The 17,231-nt window shown below is 53.9% G+C and overlaps 1 protein-coding gene and 1 long non-coding RNA gene across 7 annotated transcripts in view; both read left to right on the top strand.

Annotated features, from left to right (window-relative positions):
* UNC13B (unc-13 homolog B) overlaps window positions 1-17,231 on the top strand; it is a 314,963-nt gene that overhangs the window by 227,236 nt on the left and 70,496 nt on the right. For all 6 annotated transcript variants that reach the window (XR_014453376.1, XM_083155406.1, XM_083155407.1 and 3 more), the window contains 5 exons: window positions 3,539-3,708; window positions 8,026-8,141; window positions 10,961-11,124; window positions 16,063-16,213; window positions 16,308-16,376. Coding sequence is in view for 5 of the 6 variants with exons in the window: in XM_083155406.1 (XP_083011532.1) it covers window positions 3,539-3,708; window positions 8,026-8,141; window positions 10,961-11,124; window positions 16,063-16,213; window positions 16,308-16,376 (670 nt within the window). In the remaining variant the exon portion in view is untranslated. The remainder of the gene's footprint in view (window positions 1-3,538; window positions 3,709-8,025; window positions 8,142-10,960; window positions 11,125-16,062; window positions 16,214-16,307; window positions 16,377-17,231) is intronic.
* LOC146032503 (uncharacterized) lies at window positions 4,350-4,958 on the top strand. Its single transcript, XR_014457940.1, has 3 exons — window positions 4,350-4,366; window positions 4,680-4,730; window positions 4,785-4,958. It is a non-coding gene; the product is annotated as an uncharacterized LOC146032503 (long non-coding RNA).

Here is a 17,231-nt window from a genome sequence, read left to right as displayed (position 1 = left end):
GCCCCTGTGGGAGACGGGGGCCTCTGTAGCCTGCAGTGACTGTATCAGTATACTGCTATACGCGGGGCCCCTGTGGGAGACGGGGGGGCCACTGTAGCCTGCAGTGACTGTATCAGTATACTGCTATACGCGGGGCCCCTGTGGGAGACGGGGGGCCACTGTAGCCTGCAGTGACTGTATGAGTATACTGCTATACGCGGGGCCCCTGTGGGAGACGGGGGCCTCTGTAGCCTGCAGTGACTGTATCAGTATACTGCTATACGTGGGGCCCCTGTGGGAGACGGGGGCCTCTGTAGCCTGCAGTGACTATCAGTATACTGCTATACGCGGGGCCCCTGGGGGAGACGGGGACCTCTGTAGCCTGCAGTGACTGTATCAGTATACTGCTATATGCGGGGCCCCTGTGGGTGATGGGGGGCCTCTGTAGCCTGCAGAGACTGTATCAGTATACTGCTATATGCGGGGCCCCTGTGGGTGATGGGGGGCCTCTGTAGCCTGCAGTGACTATCAGTATACTGCTATATGCGGGGCCCCTGTGGGTGATGGGGGGCCTCTGTAGCCTGCAGTGACTATCAGTATACTGCTATATGCGGGGCCCCTGTGGGTGATGGGGGGCCTCTGTAGCCTGCAGTGACTGTATCAGTATACTGCTATATGCGGGGCCCCTGTGGGTGATGGGGGGCCTCTGTAGCCTGCAGTGACTGTATCTGTATACTGCTATACGCGGGGCCCCTGGGGGAGACGGGGGCCTCTGTAGCCTGCAGTGACTGTATCAGTATACTGCTATATGCGGGGCCCCTGTGGGAGACGGGGGCCTCTGTAGCCTGCAGTGACTATCAGTATACTGCTATACGCGGGGCCCCTGTGGGAGACGGGGGCCTCTGTAGCCTGCAGTTACTATCAGTATACTGCTATACGCGGGGCCCCTGTGGGTGATGGGGGGCCTCTGTAGCCTGCAGTGACTGTATCAGTATACTGCTATACGCGGGGCCCCTGGGGGAGACGGGGGCCTCTGTAGCCTGCAGTGACTTTATCAGTATACTGCTATATGCGGGGCCCCTGTGGGAGACGGGGGCCTCTGTAGCCTGCAGTGACTATCAGTATACTGCTATACGCGGGGCCCCTGTGGGTGATGGGGGGCCTCTGTAGCCTGCAGTGACTGTATCAGTATACTGCTATACGCGGGGCCCCTGTGGGTGATGGGGGGCCTCTGTAGCCTGCAGTGACTGTATCAGTATACTGCTATATGCGGGGCCCCTGTGGGTGATGGGGGGCCTCTGTAGCCTGCAGTGACTATCAGTATACTGCTATATGCGGGGCCCCTGTGGGAGACGGGGGCCTCTGTAGCCTGCAGTGACTGTATCAGTATACTGCTATATGCGGGGCCCCTGGGGGAGACGGGGGGGCCTCTGTAGCCTGCAGTGACTATCAGTATACTGCTATACGCGGGGCCCCTGTGGGTGATGGGGGTCCTCTGTAGCCTGCAGTGACTGTATCAGTATACTGCTATATGCGGGGCCCCTGGGGGAGACGGGGGCCTCTGTAGCCTGCAGTGACTGTATCAGTATACTGCTATATGCGGGGCCCCTGTGGGTGATGGGGGGCCTCTGTAGCCTGCAGAGACTGTATCAGTATACTGCTATATGCGGGGCCCCTGTGGGTGATGGGGGGCCTCTGTAGCCTGCAGTGACTATCAGTATACTGCTATATGCGGGGCCCCTGTGGGTGATGGGGGCCTCTGTAGCCTGCAGTGACTGTCAGTATACTGCTATACGCGGGGCCCCTGTGGGAGACGGGGGCCTCTGTAGCCTGCAGTGACTATCAGTATACTGCTATATGCGGGGCCCCTGTGGGTGATGGGGGGCCTCTGTAGCCTGCAGTGACTGTATCAGTATACTGCTATACGCGGGGCCCCTGTGGGTGATGGGGGGCCTCTGTAGCCTGCAGTGACTATCAGTATACTGCTATATGCGGGGCCCCTGTGGGTGATGGGGGCCTCTGTAGCCTGCAGTGACTATCAGTATACTGCTATATGCGGGGCCCCTGTGGGTGATGGGGACCTCTGTAGCCTGCAGAGACTGTATCAGTATACTGCTATATGCGGGGCCCCTGTGGGTGATGGGGGGCCTCTGTAGCCTGCAGTGACTATCAGTATACTGCTATATGCGGGGCCCCTGTGGGTGATGGGGGCCTCTGTAGCCTGCAGTGACTGTCAGTATACTGCTATACGCGGGGCCCCTGTGGGAGACGGGGGCCTCTGTAGCCTGCAGTGACTATCAGTATACTGCTATATGCGGGGCCCCTGTGGGTGATGGGGGGCCTCTGTAGCCTGCAGTGACTGTATCAGTATACTGCTATACGCGGGGCCCCTGTGGGTGATGGGGGGCCTCTGTAGCCTGCAGTGACTATCAGTATACTGCTATATGCGGGGCCCCTGTGGGTGATGGGGGCCTCTGTAGCCTGCAGTGACTGTATCAGTATACTGCTATACGCGGGGCCCCTGTGGGAGACGGGGGCCGCTGTAGCCTGCAGTGACTGTATCAGTATACTGCTATACGCGGGGCCCCTGTGGGAGATGGGGGCCTCTGTAGCCGGCAGTGACTGTATCAGTATACTGCTATATGCGGGGCCCCTGTGGGAGATGGGTGGCCTCTGTAGCCTGCAGTGACTATCAGTAAGCTACAGCACACTTTTGGTTGATTAATGGAATATTTAGATGACTCTTTATTGGAATGTGTGGCGGCTTCTAACCTAGTTGTGTGCTTACGGTTCTCCTGTTGCTCGGCAACAGATTGGGGAAGTGAGATCAGGACGAGGAGTGTTCCAGGATCTGATAGTTACAGCACCAGTGCTCTGTGTATACTGTCCTGGGCCACAGTCTATAATGTGTATCATATAAAGCAGGGTCTCCCTCTGGTCCGTATACACAGAGGTACCGATTGGTGCATCCTTGGATTCCTGTCCCAGCCCTATGACAGGTGTAGTTTGGTCTCCTATGTCTACGAATGTACATCCATGTGTCCCTTTCACTGCCGCTCCCATAGGACAGACCGCCCCCATGTATTTGCTAAGCCACAACCGACTACCCACCCAAAAACTGCCTGTACATGTCCAATACACTTCTTCCAATAAATGTGCAGCATGTCCAACGTCAGCGGCGCCCCCACCTCTTAATCAGGCCCTGTGTGACCGCCTAGGACCTTGATGGCTAACCTTGACACTTCAGCAGTTGTTGAACTACACATCCCAGCATGCTCTGCATCAGATTTAGCATGGCCAAAATAGCAAAATGGAAGCAGAGCATGCTGGGATGTGTAGTTTAAAAACTTCTGGAGTGTCAAGGTTAGCCATCAAGGGTCTAGGTTGTCTGATGGAGGGCCATCGATGTCTGTGCTGGGAGGCTGTATTTGCAGATACGTCTCTCCAGGTGTCTGATCTCTCACCATGCAGCTTATGTAGTCTGATATAGAACTGATGAAGGCTGTACACAAGCAGTAATATAACGTGGGTCCATCCTCTTCCTCTCTCCATACTCTAGCGAGTGCCACAATTCCTCAGACCGCATCAAGGTCCGTGTCTGGGATGAGGACGATGACATCAAGTCCCGGGTTAAGCAGAGGTTGAAGCGCGAATCGGACGATTTCCTGGGACAGACCATCATAGAAGTCCGGACGCTGAGCGGAGAGATGGACGTTTGGTATAATCTCGGTGAGCACCATCGTTCTTGGAAATAGATCAGTGGTTCCCAAACTCAGACAACGAAGGACCCCAACAGTTCAGGTTTTCCAGGTCTCACAGAATCAAGGGTGAAGTAGTAAGGTTCACCTGTGGATAATTGAATTGTATTAGTGAGTAATGAGTACACCTGTGCACCTGCTAGGTGACCTGGGAAATGTGTCGGTGAGTAATCTGTGCACCTGCTGGGTGACCGGGGAAATGTGTCAGTGAGTAATGAGTACACCTGTGCTCCTGCTGGGTGACCTGGGAAATGTGTCAGTGTGTAATGAGTACACCTGTGCTCCTGCTGTGTGACCTGGGAAATGTGTCAGTGTGTAATGAGTACACCTGTGCACCTGCTGGGTGACCTGGGGAATGTGTCAGTGAGTAATGACTACACCTGTGCTCCTGCTGGTTGACCTGTGAAATGTGTTAGTGAGTAATGAGTACACCTGTGCACCTGCTGGGAGACCTCGGAAATGTGTAAGTGAGTAATGAGTACACCTGTGCATCTGCTGGGTGACCCTGGGGAATGTGTCAGTGAGTAATGAGTACACCTGTGCACCTGCTGGGAGACCTCGGAAATGTGTAAGTGAGTAATGAGTACACCTGTGCATCTGCTGGGTGACCCTGGGGAATGTGTCAGTGAGTAATGAGTACACCTGTGCACCTGCTGTGTGACCTGGGAAATGTGTCCGTGTGTTATGAGTACACCTGTGCTCCTGCTGGGTGACCTGGGAAATGTGTCCGTGTGTTATGAGTACACCTGTGCTCCTGCTGGGTGACCTGGGGAATGTGTCAGTGAGTAATGAGTACACCTGTGCACCTGCTGGGTGACCTGTGAAATGTGTAAGTGAGTAATGAGTACACCTGTGCACCTGCTGGGTGACCTGTGAAATGTGTAAGTGAGTAATGAGTACACCTGTGCACCTGCTGGGTGACCTGGGACATGTGTCTGTGAGTAATGAGTACACCTGTGCTCCTGCTGGGTGACCTGGGGAATGTGTCAGTGAGTAATGACTACACCTGTGCTCCTGCTGGGTGACCCTGGGGAATGTGTCAGTGAGTAATGATTACACCTGTGCTCCTGCTGGGTGACCTGGGGAATGTGTCAGTGAGTAATGAGTACACCTGTGCTCCTGCTGGGTGACCTGGGAAATGTGTCAGTGTGTAATGAGTACACCTGTGCTCCTGCTGGGTGAAGTCAAAGGAGAATTACAATACTGTTTACAATACTTCCAGTCCATTCCTATAATACTCATTGTCATATAATGCGTCTAGTTAATAAGGAGACGCTCCCAGGAACAGTGAATTGATACTAACAGGCTGACATAGTATCCCATCCGATGCGTTCTGTCATTCCCAGGTGAGCAGATAGACACATGAGGGGCTTTGGATCCCCTTACAGTAAATCTCTGACCACAAGCCAATACAGTTACGTGCAGCCTGTGGAGCCGATCGGGGATCTGATTCAGGCCCTGATCACTGCTCTGCTACTTTCCAGAGCCTTACAATCAAATAGCCGCCGCCCCACCAGAGTGAAATCCTGCCCCGCGCAAGCCTGCAAAAGGTGTCCGAAAATATCGCAGCCCTGCGATTAGCAACAAAGCAATCCGTCCACTCATTCACCATCGGCTGATGTTCCCACTGTGTGCGTAGCCCAGGACTTTGTTATAGAATCAGGCTGATCGGGGGCGGAGCTGATGTCACATGACTTCCCCTCGCACACCTGGCCACACCTGCGTATTCCCTGACACTCCCAGATAACAGCCGCTCACCATGTAATGATTCCCCAGTGTGTGCAGTGTGTGCGTAGCCCAGGACTTACTCGGCGGCTGCGATAGAATCAGGCTGATCGGGGGCGGAGCTGATGTCGCATGACTTCCCCTCACACACCTGGCCACACCTGCGTATTACCTGACACTCCCAGATAACAGCCGCTCACCATGTAATGATTCCCCAGTGTGTGCGTAGCCCAGGACTTACTCAGCGGCTGCGATTGAATCAGGCTGATCGGGGGCGGAGCTGACGTCACATGACTTCCCCTCACACACCTGGCCACGCCTGCGTATTACCTGACACTCCCAGATAACAGCCGCTCACCATGTAATGATTCCCCAGTGTGCGCAGTGTGTGTGTAGCCCAGGACTTACTAAGCAGCTGTGATTAGAATCAGGCTGATCGGGGGCGGAGCTGATGTCACATGACTTCCCCTCATACACCTGGCCACACCTGCGTATTACCTGACACTCCCAGATAACAGCCGCTCACCATGTAATGATTCCCCAGTGTGTGCAGTGTGTGCGTAGCCCAGGACTTACTCAGCGGCTGTGATAGAATCAGGCTGATCGGGGGCGGAGCTGATGTCACATGACTTCCCCCTCATACACCTGGCCACGCCTGCGTATTACCTGACACTCCCAGATAACAGCCGCTCACCATGTAATGATTCCCCAGTGTGTGCAGTGTGTGCGTAGCCCAGGACTTACTATGCCGGTGTTATAGAATCAGCCTGATCTCGGCCGGCACTGACGTCACGCCCTCCCTGACACTGCCTGGGCACGCTGCGACATTCCCAGAAAATGACATCCACAAATGTCAGTTTCCTGTCAATCATCTTGCGACAGTCTTCGAATGCATGTTATGATCTGTATGCAGGGGCAGTCACACGCCCTGTGAAATCGCAGGCCAGCTATCAGGTCGGAATAACCCCCCCAGGCTCCTCATTGGTGGTGGCTCCGTTTCATCTTCGCTCCCCAAATGAGATTAAATTGTCTTGTTTCTTTCATTGGGATGAACTGCGTCTGTGTCATCTCCTCCTTATATTTATTATCCATTGTTTGTTGTCTTTTGGTTCAAGTAAAGTAATAAGAAGCAACCGCCACCAGCTGGTATTAAATGTGACTGTCGGGGGTGTGGCTGGACCTCGGGTAGCATCACGTCAGTGATTGGACGCTGCATTCCTGTAACTAGAATATAGCGCGATCTGATTGGGCAGTGGTCCGTCACACTGGGGCAGATGCACTAAGGGGCCGATTCACATTGACTCGTTAAGAAGTGAAAATTCGCTGCTTAGCGAGCCCTCTAGAGCCACCTACCGGGCGCCTCCCATGCAAACATCCCCGCCGCAAACCGAATAAACGTTTAGCATAAATATCTATTCGCACGGGAGCATCTAGGCCAAAAATCATACGGTGGTTGCCGACCATCAAAAGATTTTTTCCTCTATCCGCAAATAATAGTCAGTCTTGACTGACCTATATTTACGGCGTGCGGCTCTGAGAACGGGGCAGGCGGCTGATGCCCACCCGCTTACCCATTGGAACACCCCCCTGACCACCTACAGCCCCCCCCCCCTCTGTACGAACGCATGTGCATGCATATACACATGCGCAGAGCCAAAACATTGGTCCCTGGAGCGAACACGCAGTGGACAGATTGGGCGTGAGCCAGGCCCGAAGTCTTGGAGAAGGATCAAGTAGCAGTCAATTAGCTCCTAACTGTCACGTTATAGGATGCGTGGAAAAATGACAGTTAATAGCCATTTGGTACTATCTCTCTCCGGGCCTCGGTCACTGCCTGCCTTTTGCAGCCTTATCTGCGGACTCTACCAGGAGCTCCGCGTGTCGCTAATTACCTGCATTCTCAGTGTTTCTGGGTGTCAGGAGGACCCGGGTCACGCGGGAGGTTTACTCATTCTGTCAGCGCTGGAGCGCGCGATAAGAAGGAATGCGGCACAATTCATCTGCTCATTAGGGCGACTCAGCATCGGACGCTCGTCGTGTTGTCATCTGCTTTCTCCCAGTCTTCCTGTCACCCTGCCATGCAAATGAGCTCTGCCTCTTCCTAATGAGACCGTTGGCTTAATGAATTCCTTTATTACACTTGTTGATAAAATATAATTGCTTGGCTATACTTGATCATTGAGATTTGAAGCAGCTATCCCATGAAAGAAATGTTTTATTTATTTAACGTAAACCTCGGTTTCTTCAGACTGCCAGTAATGGTTGCTAGTTCTGCACGAATTTCATAGTTCATGGTAGTCAAATTACAGTCATATGGCACATGGGGTAGTGAGCAGGGAGGCTTTGAGACACTGTTCTGAGCTCTGTCTGCATTCTGATATCGTCCTAATGCGGTCACATGACGTGTTGTGAGAACCTATGTATATGTATTAGGCTGTCTAACCTAATACGGTTCCTGCTGCCGCACAATGAGAGAATAGGCTGAGCTACATTTTGGCCAGGACATGACAGCGATCTGCGTTCTATACCTGTAACCATTCCTCTCTGTTTCCTCTTTCTCCAGAGAAAAGAACAGACAAGTCTGCGGTCTCTGGGGCTATCCGCTTGCAAATAAATGTTGAGATAAAGGGAGAGGAGAAAGTGGCACCGTACCATGTTCAGTACACGTGTCTCCATGAGGTGAGTGGTCCCCATATGTGTGTGGCTGGCGAGTGGTCTCCCGTAGGCACGTGGCTGGTGAGTGCTCTCCGTAGGCGCGTGGCTGGCGAGTGCTGTCCCGTAGGCGCGTGGCTGGCAAGTGCTCTCCTGTAGGGGCGTGGCTGGCGAGTGCTGTCCCGTAGGCGCGTGGCTGGCGAGTGCACTCCCGTAGGCGTGTGGCTGGCGAGTGCTCTCCCGTAGGCGTGTAGCTGGCGAGTGCTCTCCCGTAGGCGCGTGGCTGGCGAGTGCTCTCCCGTAAGCGCGTGTTTGGCGACTGCTCTCCCGTAGGCGCGTGGCTGGCGAGTGCTCCCCCGCAGGCGCGTGGCTGGCGAGTGCTCCCCCGCAGGCGCGTGGCTGGCGAGTGCTCCCCCGCAGGCGCGTGGCTGGCGAGTGCTCCCCCGCAGGCGCGTGGCTGGCGAGTGCTCCCCCGCAGGCGCGTGGCTGGCGAGTGCTCCCCCGCAGGCGCGTGGCTGGCGAGTGCTCTCCCGCAGGCGCGTGGCTGGCGAATGCTCCCCCGCAGGCGTGTGGCTGGCGAGTGCTCTCCCGCAGGCGCGTGGCTGGCGAGTGCTCTCCCGCAGGCGCGTGGCTGGCGAGTGCTCTCCCGCAGGCGCGTGGCTGGCGAGTGCTCTCCCGCAGGCGCGTGGCTGGCGAGTGCTCGCCCGCAGGCGCGTGGCTGGCGAGTGCTCTCCCGCAGGCGCGTGGCTGGCGAGTGCTCTCCCGCAGGCGCGTGGCTGGCGAGTGCTCTCCCGCAGGCGCGTAGCTGGCGAGTGCTCTCCCGTAGGGGCGTGGCTGGCGAGTGCTGTCCTGTAGGCGCGTGGCTGGCGAGTGCTCTCCCGTAGGCGCGTGGCTGGCGAGTGCTCTCCCGTAGGCGCGTGGCTGGCGAGTGCTCTCCCGTAAGCGCGTGTCTGGCGACTGCTCTCCCGAAGGCGCGTGTCTGGCGACTGCTCTCCCATAGGCGCGTGGCTGGCGAGTGCTCCCCCGCAGGCGCGTGGCTGGCGAGTGCTCCCCCGCAGGCGCGTGTCTGGCGAGTGCTCCCCCGCAGGCGCGTGTCTGGCGAGTGCTCTCCCGCAGGCGCGTGTCTGGCGAGTGCTCTCCCGCAGGCGCGTGGCTGGCGAGTGCTCTCCCGCAGGCGCGTGGCTGGCGAGTGCTCTCCCGCAGGCGCGTGGCTGGCGAGTGCTCTCCCGCAGGCGCGTGGCTGGCGAGTGCTCTCCTGCAGGCGCGTGGCTGGCGAGTGCTCTCCTGCGCGGTGTCTCTGGTGAGTGGGGGGATATGGAGGGCTTGTTGTTATGAGTGGGGAGAGGTGTGTGTATGTATGTATGTACTGTATACAGTATGCAGACTGAAGCATTGCCTGTTCCCTATAAAATGAGAGTATAATTGAGATGTAATCTAGGTGTTATTGTGAGCGGCTACTGTACGGCGTGGATTAATGACACAGCTGGTGAAGGTCGTCCAGCGTGGCCTTGCCTTACAATGCAGCTGGTGACAATGCTGCGATCTCTGCCATCCTACGACCCAGCACTAATCCCCTTCTGTAATAACCACGGCTCGTTACTGCCTGCTGGATTAAATTAGTGCCAGTGGTCTAAGTGGTGTACTTGGGAAGCCAATTACATGTAAATGATTGTACTGTCTCGGGTATACTGCCAGGGAATGGATTAAACCCTTTGTCTAAATTCTGTTTAGAGTGTATTATTGCGCAGCACTTTGCGGAGGCCCCTTGTGTGCACAGCGACGCAGCATCCAACACATGTTATATCACAATAACATCAATAAGATGCTCTGCAGGGCCGCTGCGGCCAAGGAGGACGTCACGACTCTGAGCAAAAGTCTGCAGGGAGCCTGCGGGAGAATCGGGAACAATGCACTTCTGTAGAACATCAAACGCTCCTTGATGTATCGGTTTACGGTCTCTCTGTCTTTCTTGGTGCTTTACGCTAAGATGAAGCCAGTGCCTGTCTTTTGTAGTCTGAGAATAGGCTCCTGTATTCTACCTGTATGCATTCATAGAACAATACCATGTCGTTCAGCCCATTCCTCCGCAGTTTCCCACAGTTACCCCTAAATCATCTGCCCCCCCCCCCCCCCAATGTTTTATGCTCCAGAACTATAATTATCGTATACTGTATGTCATTATCAGATCTTGCCTTGTGCCCAATCACTCCTCATTCAGAGGTGTCCCTGTATATCATGTGCGTGTTCTGCTGTACGGCGCGGCGAGATCTGGCGAGCGTTATGTATATAGGCAGACAGGTAAAATGTGGCTGCTAAGCTGCAGTGATTGGGATTGGCCATTATAAGCAGGGTTACTTACTGTATGTGCTGGGATCCTATCACTGGTCCTGTGAGCTGACATTCTTTTGTGTCACAGAAGTTTTTGTCCTTCAAATCAAAATGTGGTATCTGAAATAACGAAGGGGACAATTCCTTTAGCTGCGGGGTTATAGTTCCTTGGGCCGGGGTCATCAAGGAAGCAGAGGGCATGACTGTGCCAGGAGTTTACCAGGCATGCTGGGATCGCCAAGAAAGATGCCATGGGTGATTTCTGTAGTGCACGTCTCTTGGGTACAGATCTATAGGAAACATGGCACTTGGGCTACGTTCCTGGTGTGTAGCTTGGTGACTTGGCAAGAAATAATTGAGACAGGAGTTCTCCCCATGGTAAGTCCTGCGGGTAATTGAATCGCCCCCAGAAAGTATCAGAGACCAGAACATCTGTAATACACAGAGCGCACTTCTGGCGTATTAGGTTATTAGTCTGCAGTCCGGCATATACGTAACCTACATCCTTCCTCTTCCAGAACCTGTTCCACCACCTCACAGACATACAGGGCAGCGGGGTGGTGAAGATCCCAGAAGCAAAGGGTGATGATGCCTGGAAGGTTTACTTTGATGAGACGGCCCAGGAGATCGTGGATGAGTTTGCCATGCGATACGGGATTGAGTCCATTTACCAGGCTATGACGTGAGTAGCAGGAAATGGGTTATGTTGGGTTCGCTGGTAGCATTACACTGATATTCCGGTACATTGCAGGGTCTAGTGACAGCTGATCATCCTTCTGAGCCCTGGACTGCGGCTGGTACTGACCCATCACTTACTATGGGAATATCACAAGATCTCCTGTATATGTGACGCAGCCTCAGTGCTCTACAGTGCCGAGGGCTGGGACGCTGTCAGTGCTGTGACTATCATTGCTGGGATGCTGTCAGTGCTGTGACTATCATGGCTGGGATGCTGTCAGTGCTGTGACTATCATGGCTGGGATTCTGTCAGTGCTGTGACTATCATGGCTGGGACGCTGTCAGTGCTGTGACTATCATGGCTGGGACGCTGTCAGTGCTGTGACTGAGGGCTGGGACGCTGTCAGTGCTGCGACTATCATGACTGGCATGCTGTCAGTGCTGTGACTATCATGGCTGGGATGCTGTCAGTGCTGTGACTATCATGGCTGGGACGCTGTCAGTGCTGTGACTGAGGGCTGGGACGCTGTCAGTGCTGTGACTATCATGGCTGGGACGCTGTCAGTGCTGTGACTATCATGGCTGGGACGCTGTCAGTGCTGTGACTATCATGGCTGGGACGCTGTCAGTGCTGTGACTGAGGGCTGGGACGCTGTCAGTGCTGTGACTGAGGGCTGGGACGCTGTCAGTGCTGTGACTATCATGGCTGGGACGCTGTCAGTGCTGTGACTATCATGGCTGGGACGCTGTCAGTGCTGTGACTATCATGGCTGGGACGCTGTCAGTGCTGTGACTGAGGGCTGGGACGCTGTCAGTGCTGTGACTATCATGGCTGGGACGCTGTCAGTGCTGTGACTATCATGGCTGGGACGCTGTCAGTGCTGTGACTATCATGGCTGGGACGCTGTCAGTGCTGTGACTGAGGGCTGGGACGCTGTCAGTGCTGTGACTGAGGGCTGGGACGCTGTCAGTGCTGTGACTATCATGGCTGGGACGCTGTCAGTGCTGTGACTATCATGGCTGGGACGCTGTCAGTGCTGTGACTATCATGGCTGGGACGCTGTCAGTGCTGTGACTATCATGACTGGGGCACTGTCAGTGCTGTGACTATCATGGCTGGGACGCTGTCAGTGCTGTGACTATCATGGCTGGGACGCTGTCAGTGCTGTGACTATCATGACTGGGACGCTGTCAGTGCTGTGACTATCATGGCTGGGACGCTGTCAGTGCTGTGACTATCATGGCTGGGACGCTGTCAGTGCTGAGACTATCATGGCTGGGACGCTGTCAGTGCTGTGACTATCATGGCTGGGACGCTGTCAGTGCTGAGACTATCATGAATTGGACGCTGTCAGTGCCGTGACTATCATGGCTGGGACGCTGTCAGTGCTGTGACTGAGGGCTGGGACGCTGTCAGTGCTGTGACTGAGGGCTGGGACGCTGTCAGTGCTGTGACTATCATGGCTGGGACGCTGTCAGTGCTGTGACTATCATGGCTGGGACGCTGTCAGTGCTGTGACTATCATGGCTGGGACGCTGTCAGTGCTGTGACTATCATGACTGGGGCACTGTCAGTGCTGTGACTATCATGGCTGGGACGCTGTCAGTGCTGAGACTATCATGGCTGGGACGCTGTCAGTGCTGTGACTATCATGGCTGGGACGCTGTCAGTGCTGTGACTATCATGGCTGGGACGCTGTCAGTGCTGTGACTATCATGGCTGGGATGTTATCAGTGCTGTGACTATCATGACTGGGGCACTGTCAGTGCTGTGACTATCATGGCTGGGACGCTGTCAGTGCTGTGACTATCATGGCTGGGACGCTGTCAGTGCTGTGACTATCATGACTGGGACGCTGTCAGTGCTGTGACTATCATGGCTGGGACGCTGTCAGTGCTGTGACTATCATGGCTGGGACGCTGTCAGTGCTGAGACTATCATGGCTGGGACGCTGTCAGTGCTGTGACTATCATGGCTGGGACGCTGTCAGTGCTGAGACTATCATGAATTGGACGCTGTCAGTGCCGTGACTATCATGGCTGGGACGCTGTCAGTGCTGTGACTATCATGGCTGGGACGCTGTCAGTGCTGTGACTATCATGGCTGGGATGTTATCAGTGCTGTGACTCTGAGGGCTGTGGCATTGTCTGTGCTGTGACTCTGATGGCTGGGCGCTGTCAGTGCTGTGACTGATGGCTGGGACGCTGTCAGTGCTGTGACTCTGATGGCTGGGACGCTGTCAGTGCTGTGACTCTGATGGCTGGGACGCTGTCTGTGCTGTGACTCTGATGGCTGGGACGCTGTCAGTGCTGTGACTCTGATGGCTGGGACGCTGTCAGTGCTGTGACTCTGATGGCTGGGACGCTGTCTGTGCTGTGACTCTGATGGCTGGGACGCTGTCAGTGCTGTGACTCTGATGGCTGGGACGCTGTCAGTGCTGTGACTCTGATGGCTGGGCCGCTGTCTGTGCTGTGACTCTGATGGCTGGGCGCTGTCTGTGCTGTGTGACTGAGGGCTGGTGTGCGCTGTCAGTGCTGTGACTCTGATGGCTGGGACGCTGTCAGTGCTGTGACTCTGATGGCTGGGCCGCTGTCTGTGCTGTGACTCTGATGGCTGGGACGCTGTCAGTGCTGTGACTCTGGGCTGGGCCGCTGTCAGTGCTGTGACTCTGATTGCTGGGACGCTGTCTGTGCTGTGACTCTGATGGCTGGGACGCTGTCTGTGCTGTGTGACTGAGGACTGGTGTGCGCTGTCAGTGCTGTGACTCTGATGGCTGGGATTCTGTCAGTGCTGTGACTCTGATGGCTGGGACGCTGTCTGTGCTGTGTGACTGAGGACTGGTGTGCGCTGTCAGTGCTGTGACTCTGATGGCTGGGATTCTGTCAGTGCTGTGACTCTGATGGCTGGGACGCTGTCAGTGCTGTGACTCTGATGGCTGGGATGCTGTCAGTGCTGTGACTCTGATGGCTGGGATGCTGTCAGTGCTGTGACTCTGATGGCTGGGATGCTGTCAGTGCTGTGACTCTGATGGCTGGGATGCTGTCAGTGCTGTAACTGATGGCTGGGCCGCTGTCAGTGCTGTGACTCTGATGGCTGGGATGCTGTCAGTGCTGTGATTCTGATGGCTGGGACGCTGTCTGTGCTTTGACTGATGGCTGGAGTGCTGTCTGTGCTGTGACTCTAGGCTGGGCCGCTGTCAGTGCTGTGACTCTGATGGCTGGGACGCTGTGCTGTGATAGATACCTAACTGACTGACGCCTGTATCCTGTACATCCCAGCGCGTGAGCAGTGAATTATCTCCTCGCTTTGTGCTGGTAAATAATTGCTTTCTCTCCTGAAGTCATGAATCACAGGCTGCTGTATATTATCCCCAGCACAAAGCAGCTCTATAAATAGTCATTCTTATTAATAGCGTACAGATAATTCACTGTAATATCAGGTGTCAGCGAGACTGAGGAGACAGACTACAGATGTGGTGGGAAGATGTTTATATTGTAACATAATATATGGCCTACATCAGCCAATCCTAATCCAGCTTTCATGTGTGTGCCCTGAAGTAAAAGACCTCAAGCTGTCATGTGACTAGTTATATCCCGTCTCCATCTTGCGCCCCTCCCGCACTCCTTGGTCACTGTGATGTTCCTACTGTAGTATTGTCAGATATGATCTCAGCCATAACTGTGTCCAATGGAATGGAGTATACAAAAAGTGTTAGGATGAGCGCTGTCTGGTTTTGAAAGTATTTCCCCAAGAGCTGACACTCATTGTTGCATCCTGCAGGTGTGACGCAGTACGTGACAAATCGCTTGTCGTCTCTCTCCGCTACCTTTAATTCCTCTGCCTGGGAGCCTCGCTGCTGACATTTACAAATAAAAGGTTACCAGCAAACTTGACTTTGCTATTAACCTTTAATGTGGGAACAATTAGCTGGGGGGGGTGGTAATGTGTCCATCACATTCTGTGCATGGTAAGATTCAGGTTAGATGCGAGGGTCCTTGTGTATTATCACGGCGCCCACGATATTCAGTCGTACAGCATTGTATTCCATTTAAAATTGTATACCATTGTATATGACATACAATGCAATGAGATGCGATTTTAAATTGTATATACAATATTTAATTGTATAAGCACCTTAATAGGTGCTTACAATGTTAAATGCACCCCCACGCCACTGCCACTATCAACGCCAACCCGAAGCGTGACGAGCGCAGCGAGCCTGCGAGGGGCGGCGGTACGTGTCCTCCGACCTTTTCATACCCCCACTATCCACGTCGGCGTGGAGTTGAGAATAGAAAGTGTGGCGAGCGCAGCAAGCCACCGAGCCAGAAGCGTGGCGAACGGCTGCGCATTACTTCACATGTATTCTGCGTCCCCTCGCGGGGCTCGCTGCGCTCGCCACACTATATAAATTCAACTCCACGCCGACGTGGATAGTGGGGGTATGAAAAGGTCGGAGGATGCGTACCGCCGACCCTCGCGGGCTCGCTGCGCTCGCCACGCTGCGGGTTGGCATTGATAGCACGGATGGCGTGGGGGGTGCTTTTAACATTGTAAGCACCTATTACGGTGCTTATACAATTATTTATCTTATAGGGGGCACATTTAACATTGAAAACACCCATTAGGGTGCTTATACAATTTAAAATCTTATACCATTGTATATGCCATACAATGGCATACAATTCGATGGTATACAATTTGAAATTGTATAACATCTGCTAACATTATATCGCATCGTATGCCTTATTATATGCGATGCGATGGGCGCCGTGATAATATAGTACCGATGCGAGAAATCACTTCTGATTCTTCCACGTCTCTGTCAGACCCAATGGCTTCCTTCCAGAACACCTAGCCGTGAGCGGATGGAACACAGATCTGTCCCTTTAAGCTCTGTCACCATAATATTAAACAACATTAAATGCATTTTCTCCGCAGACACTTTGCCTGCCTATCATCCAAGTATATGTGTCCCGGCGTTCCAGCCGTCATGAGCACCTTACTCGCCAATATCAACGCCTACTACGCCCACACGACCGCCTCCACCAACGTGTCTGCTTCCGACCGCTTCTCAGCGTCTAACTTTGGGGTAAGTCTTGCACTTTGTCCAGCGTTCGCCTTTCTGCCTCTCATCTGTCCGCTGTTCCCGCGTTCTAGTAACCTCTCTGTTTTTTTGCGCACAGAAAGAGCGTTTCGTGAAGCTCCTGGACCAGCTGCACAATTCCCTGCGCATCGATCTCTCCATGTACCGGGTAAGCGCAGTACCGGTGGCACCACACAAAGGCCGTGATTGCAGAGTACTCGCCCCTCCTCATCAGGCTCAGAAACAATTACTCTGCGCTCTCAGCTCCCCTGTGTAATTAACGGTCTCCTGGAAAAATAAAGTATGGTATTGTAGGGAGCAGTTATCGATGCAGAACGTGTAATTACCCCGGTACGAGGGACCCGCCTGTAGCGTGCTGCATGCTGATGAGATGCAGGGTCGCTGCCAGATATAGCGGGGGGCGTAACTCTCCCCTCTCTGCGAGGTGACATGGCTATAGGTCACGGGAAGCTGCTTATTATCTCATATATAGACTGTCATCGCAACCTACATTTATTTTATTATGTTGTTATTTTATATTCCGCATAAGAATGTGTCCTGTACTGATGGTGCCAGTTTAAAATAGATTTATAAACATTGGGTTTTCTTGTGGAACTGCAAGTCCCAGCAAGCATCCTCTGCATGTAGGGATTTGGCAAACCACACGTCCCAGCATTCGGGGCATTAATGAGCCTGCTGGATCTTGTAGTTCTACAATAAAACCAATGTCCAAATTAATGAGACACACACACACACACACACACAGAAAAATAAACCTTTAATACATACTGCAATCACCCATCCCTACTTACCTATAGAGTCCACCGTAGGACTGTCCTCTTCGGCTTCAAAGCTACCCCGTATACCACATTAAGTTAAGAAAATGCATGGAAGAGGTGAATTGCAGGTGTAGTAAGCTCACCAAGGCCAAAGGTGTAAAGGGAGAAGACAAGGAGCCAGTACCCCATGGGAAGGGGGAGGCGGGGACACAGATTGGACAAGTAGGGTAACCATGATGCTGCTG

The sequence above is a fragment of the Crinia signifera genome, chromosome 1 (genome assembly GCF_055691185.1).
Source record: "Crinia signifera chromosome 1, ASM5569118v1, whole genome shotgun sequence".
In the NCBI taxonomy this organism is placed as follows: Eukaryota; Metazoa; Chordata; class Amphibia; order Anura; family Myobatrachidae; genus Crinia; species Crinia signifera.
The sequence above is the reverse complement of the archived record's forward strand: the minus strand, read 5'-3'. Positions and strand labels throughout refer to the sequence as shown.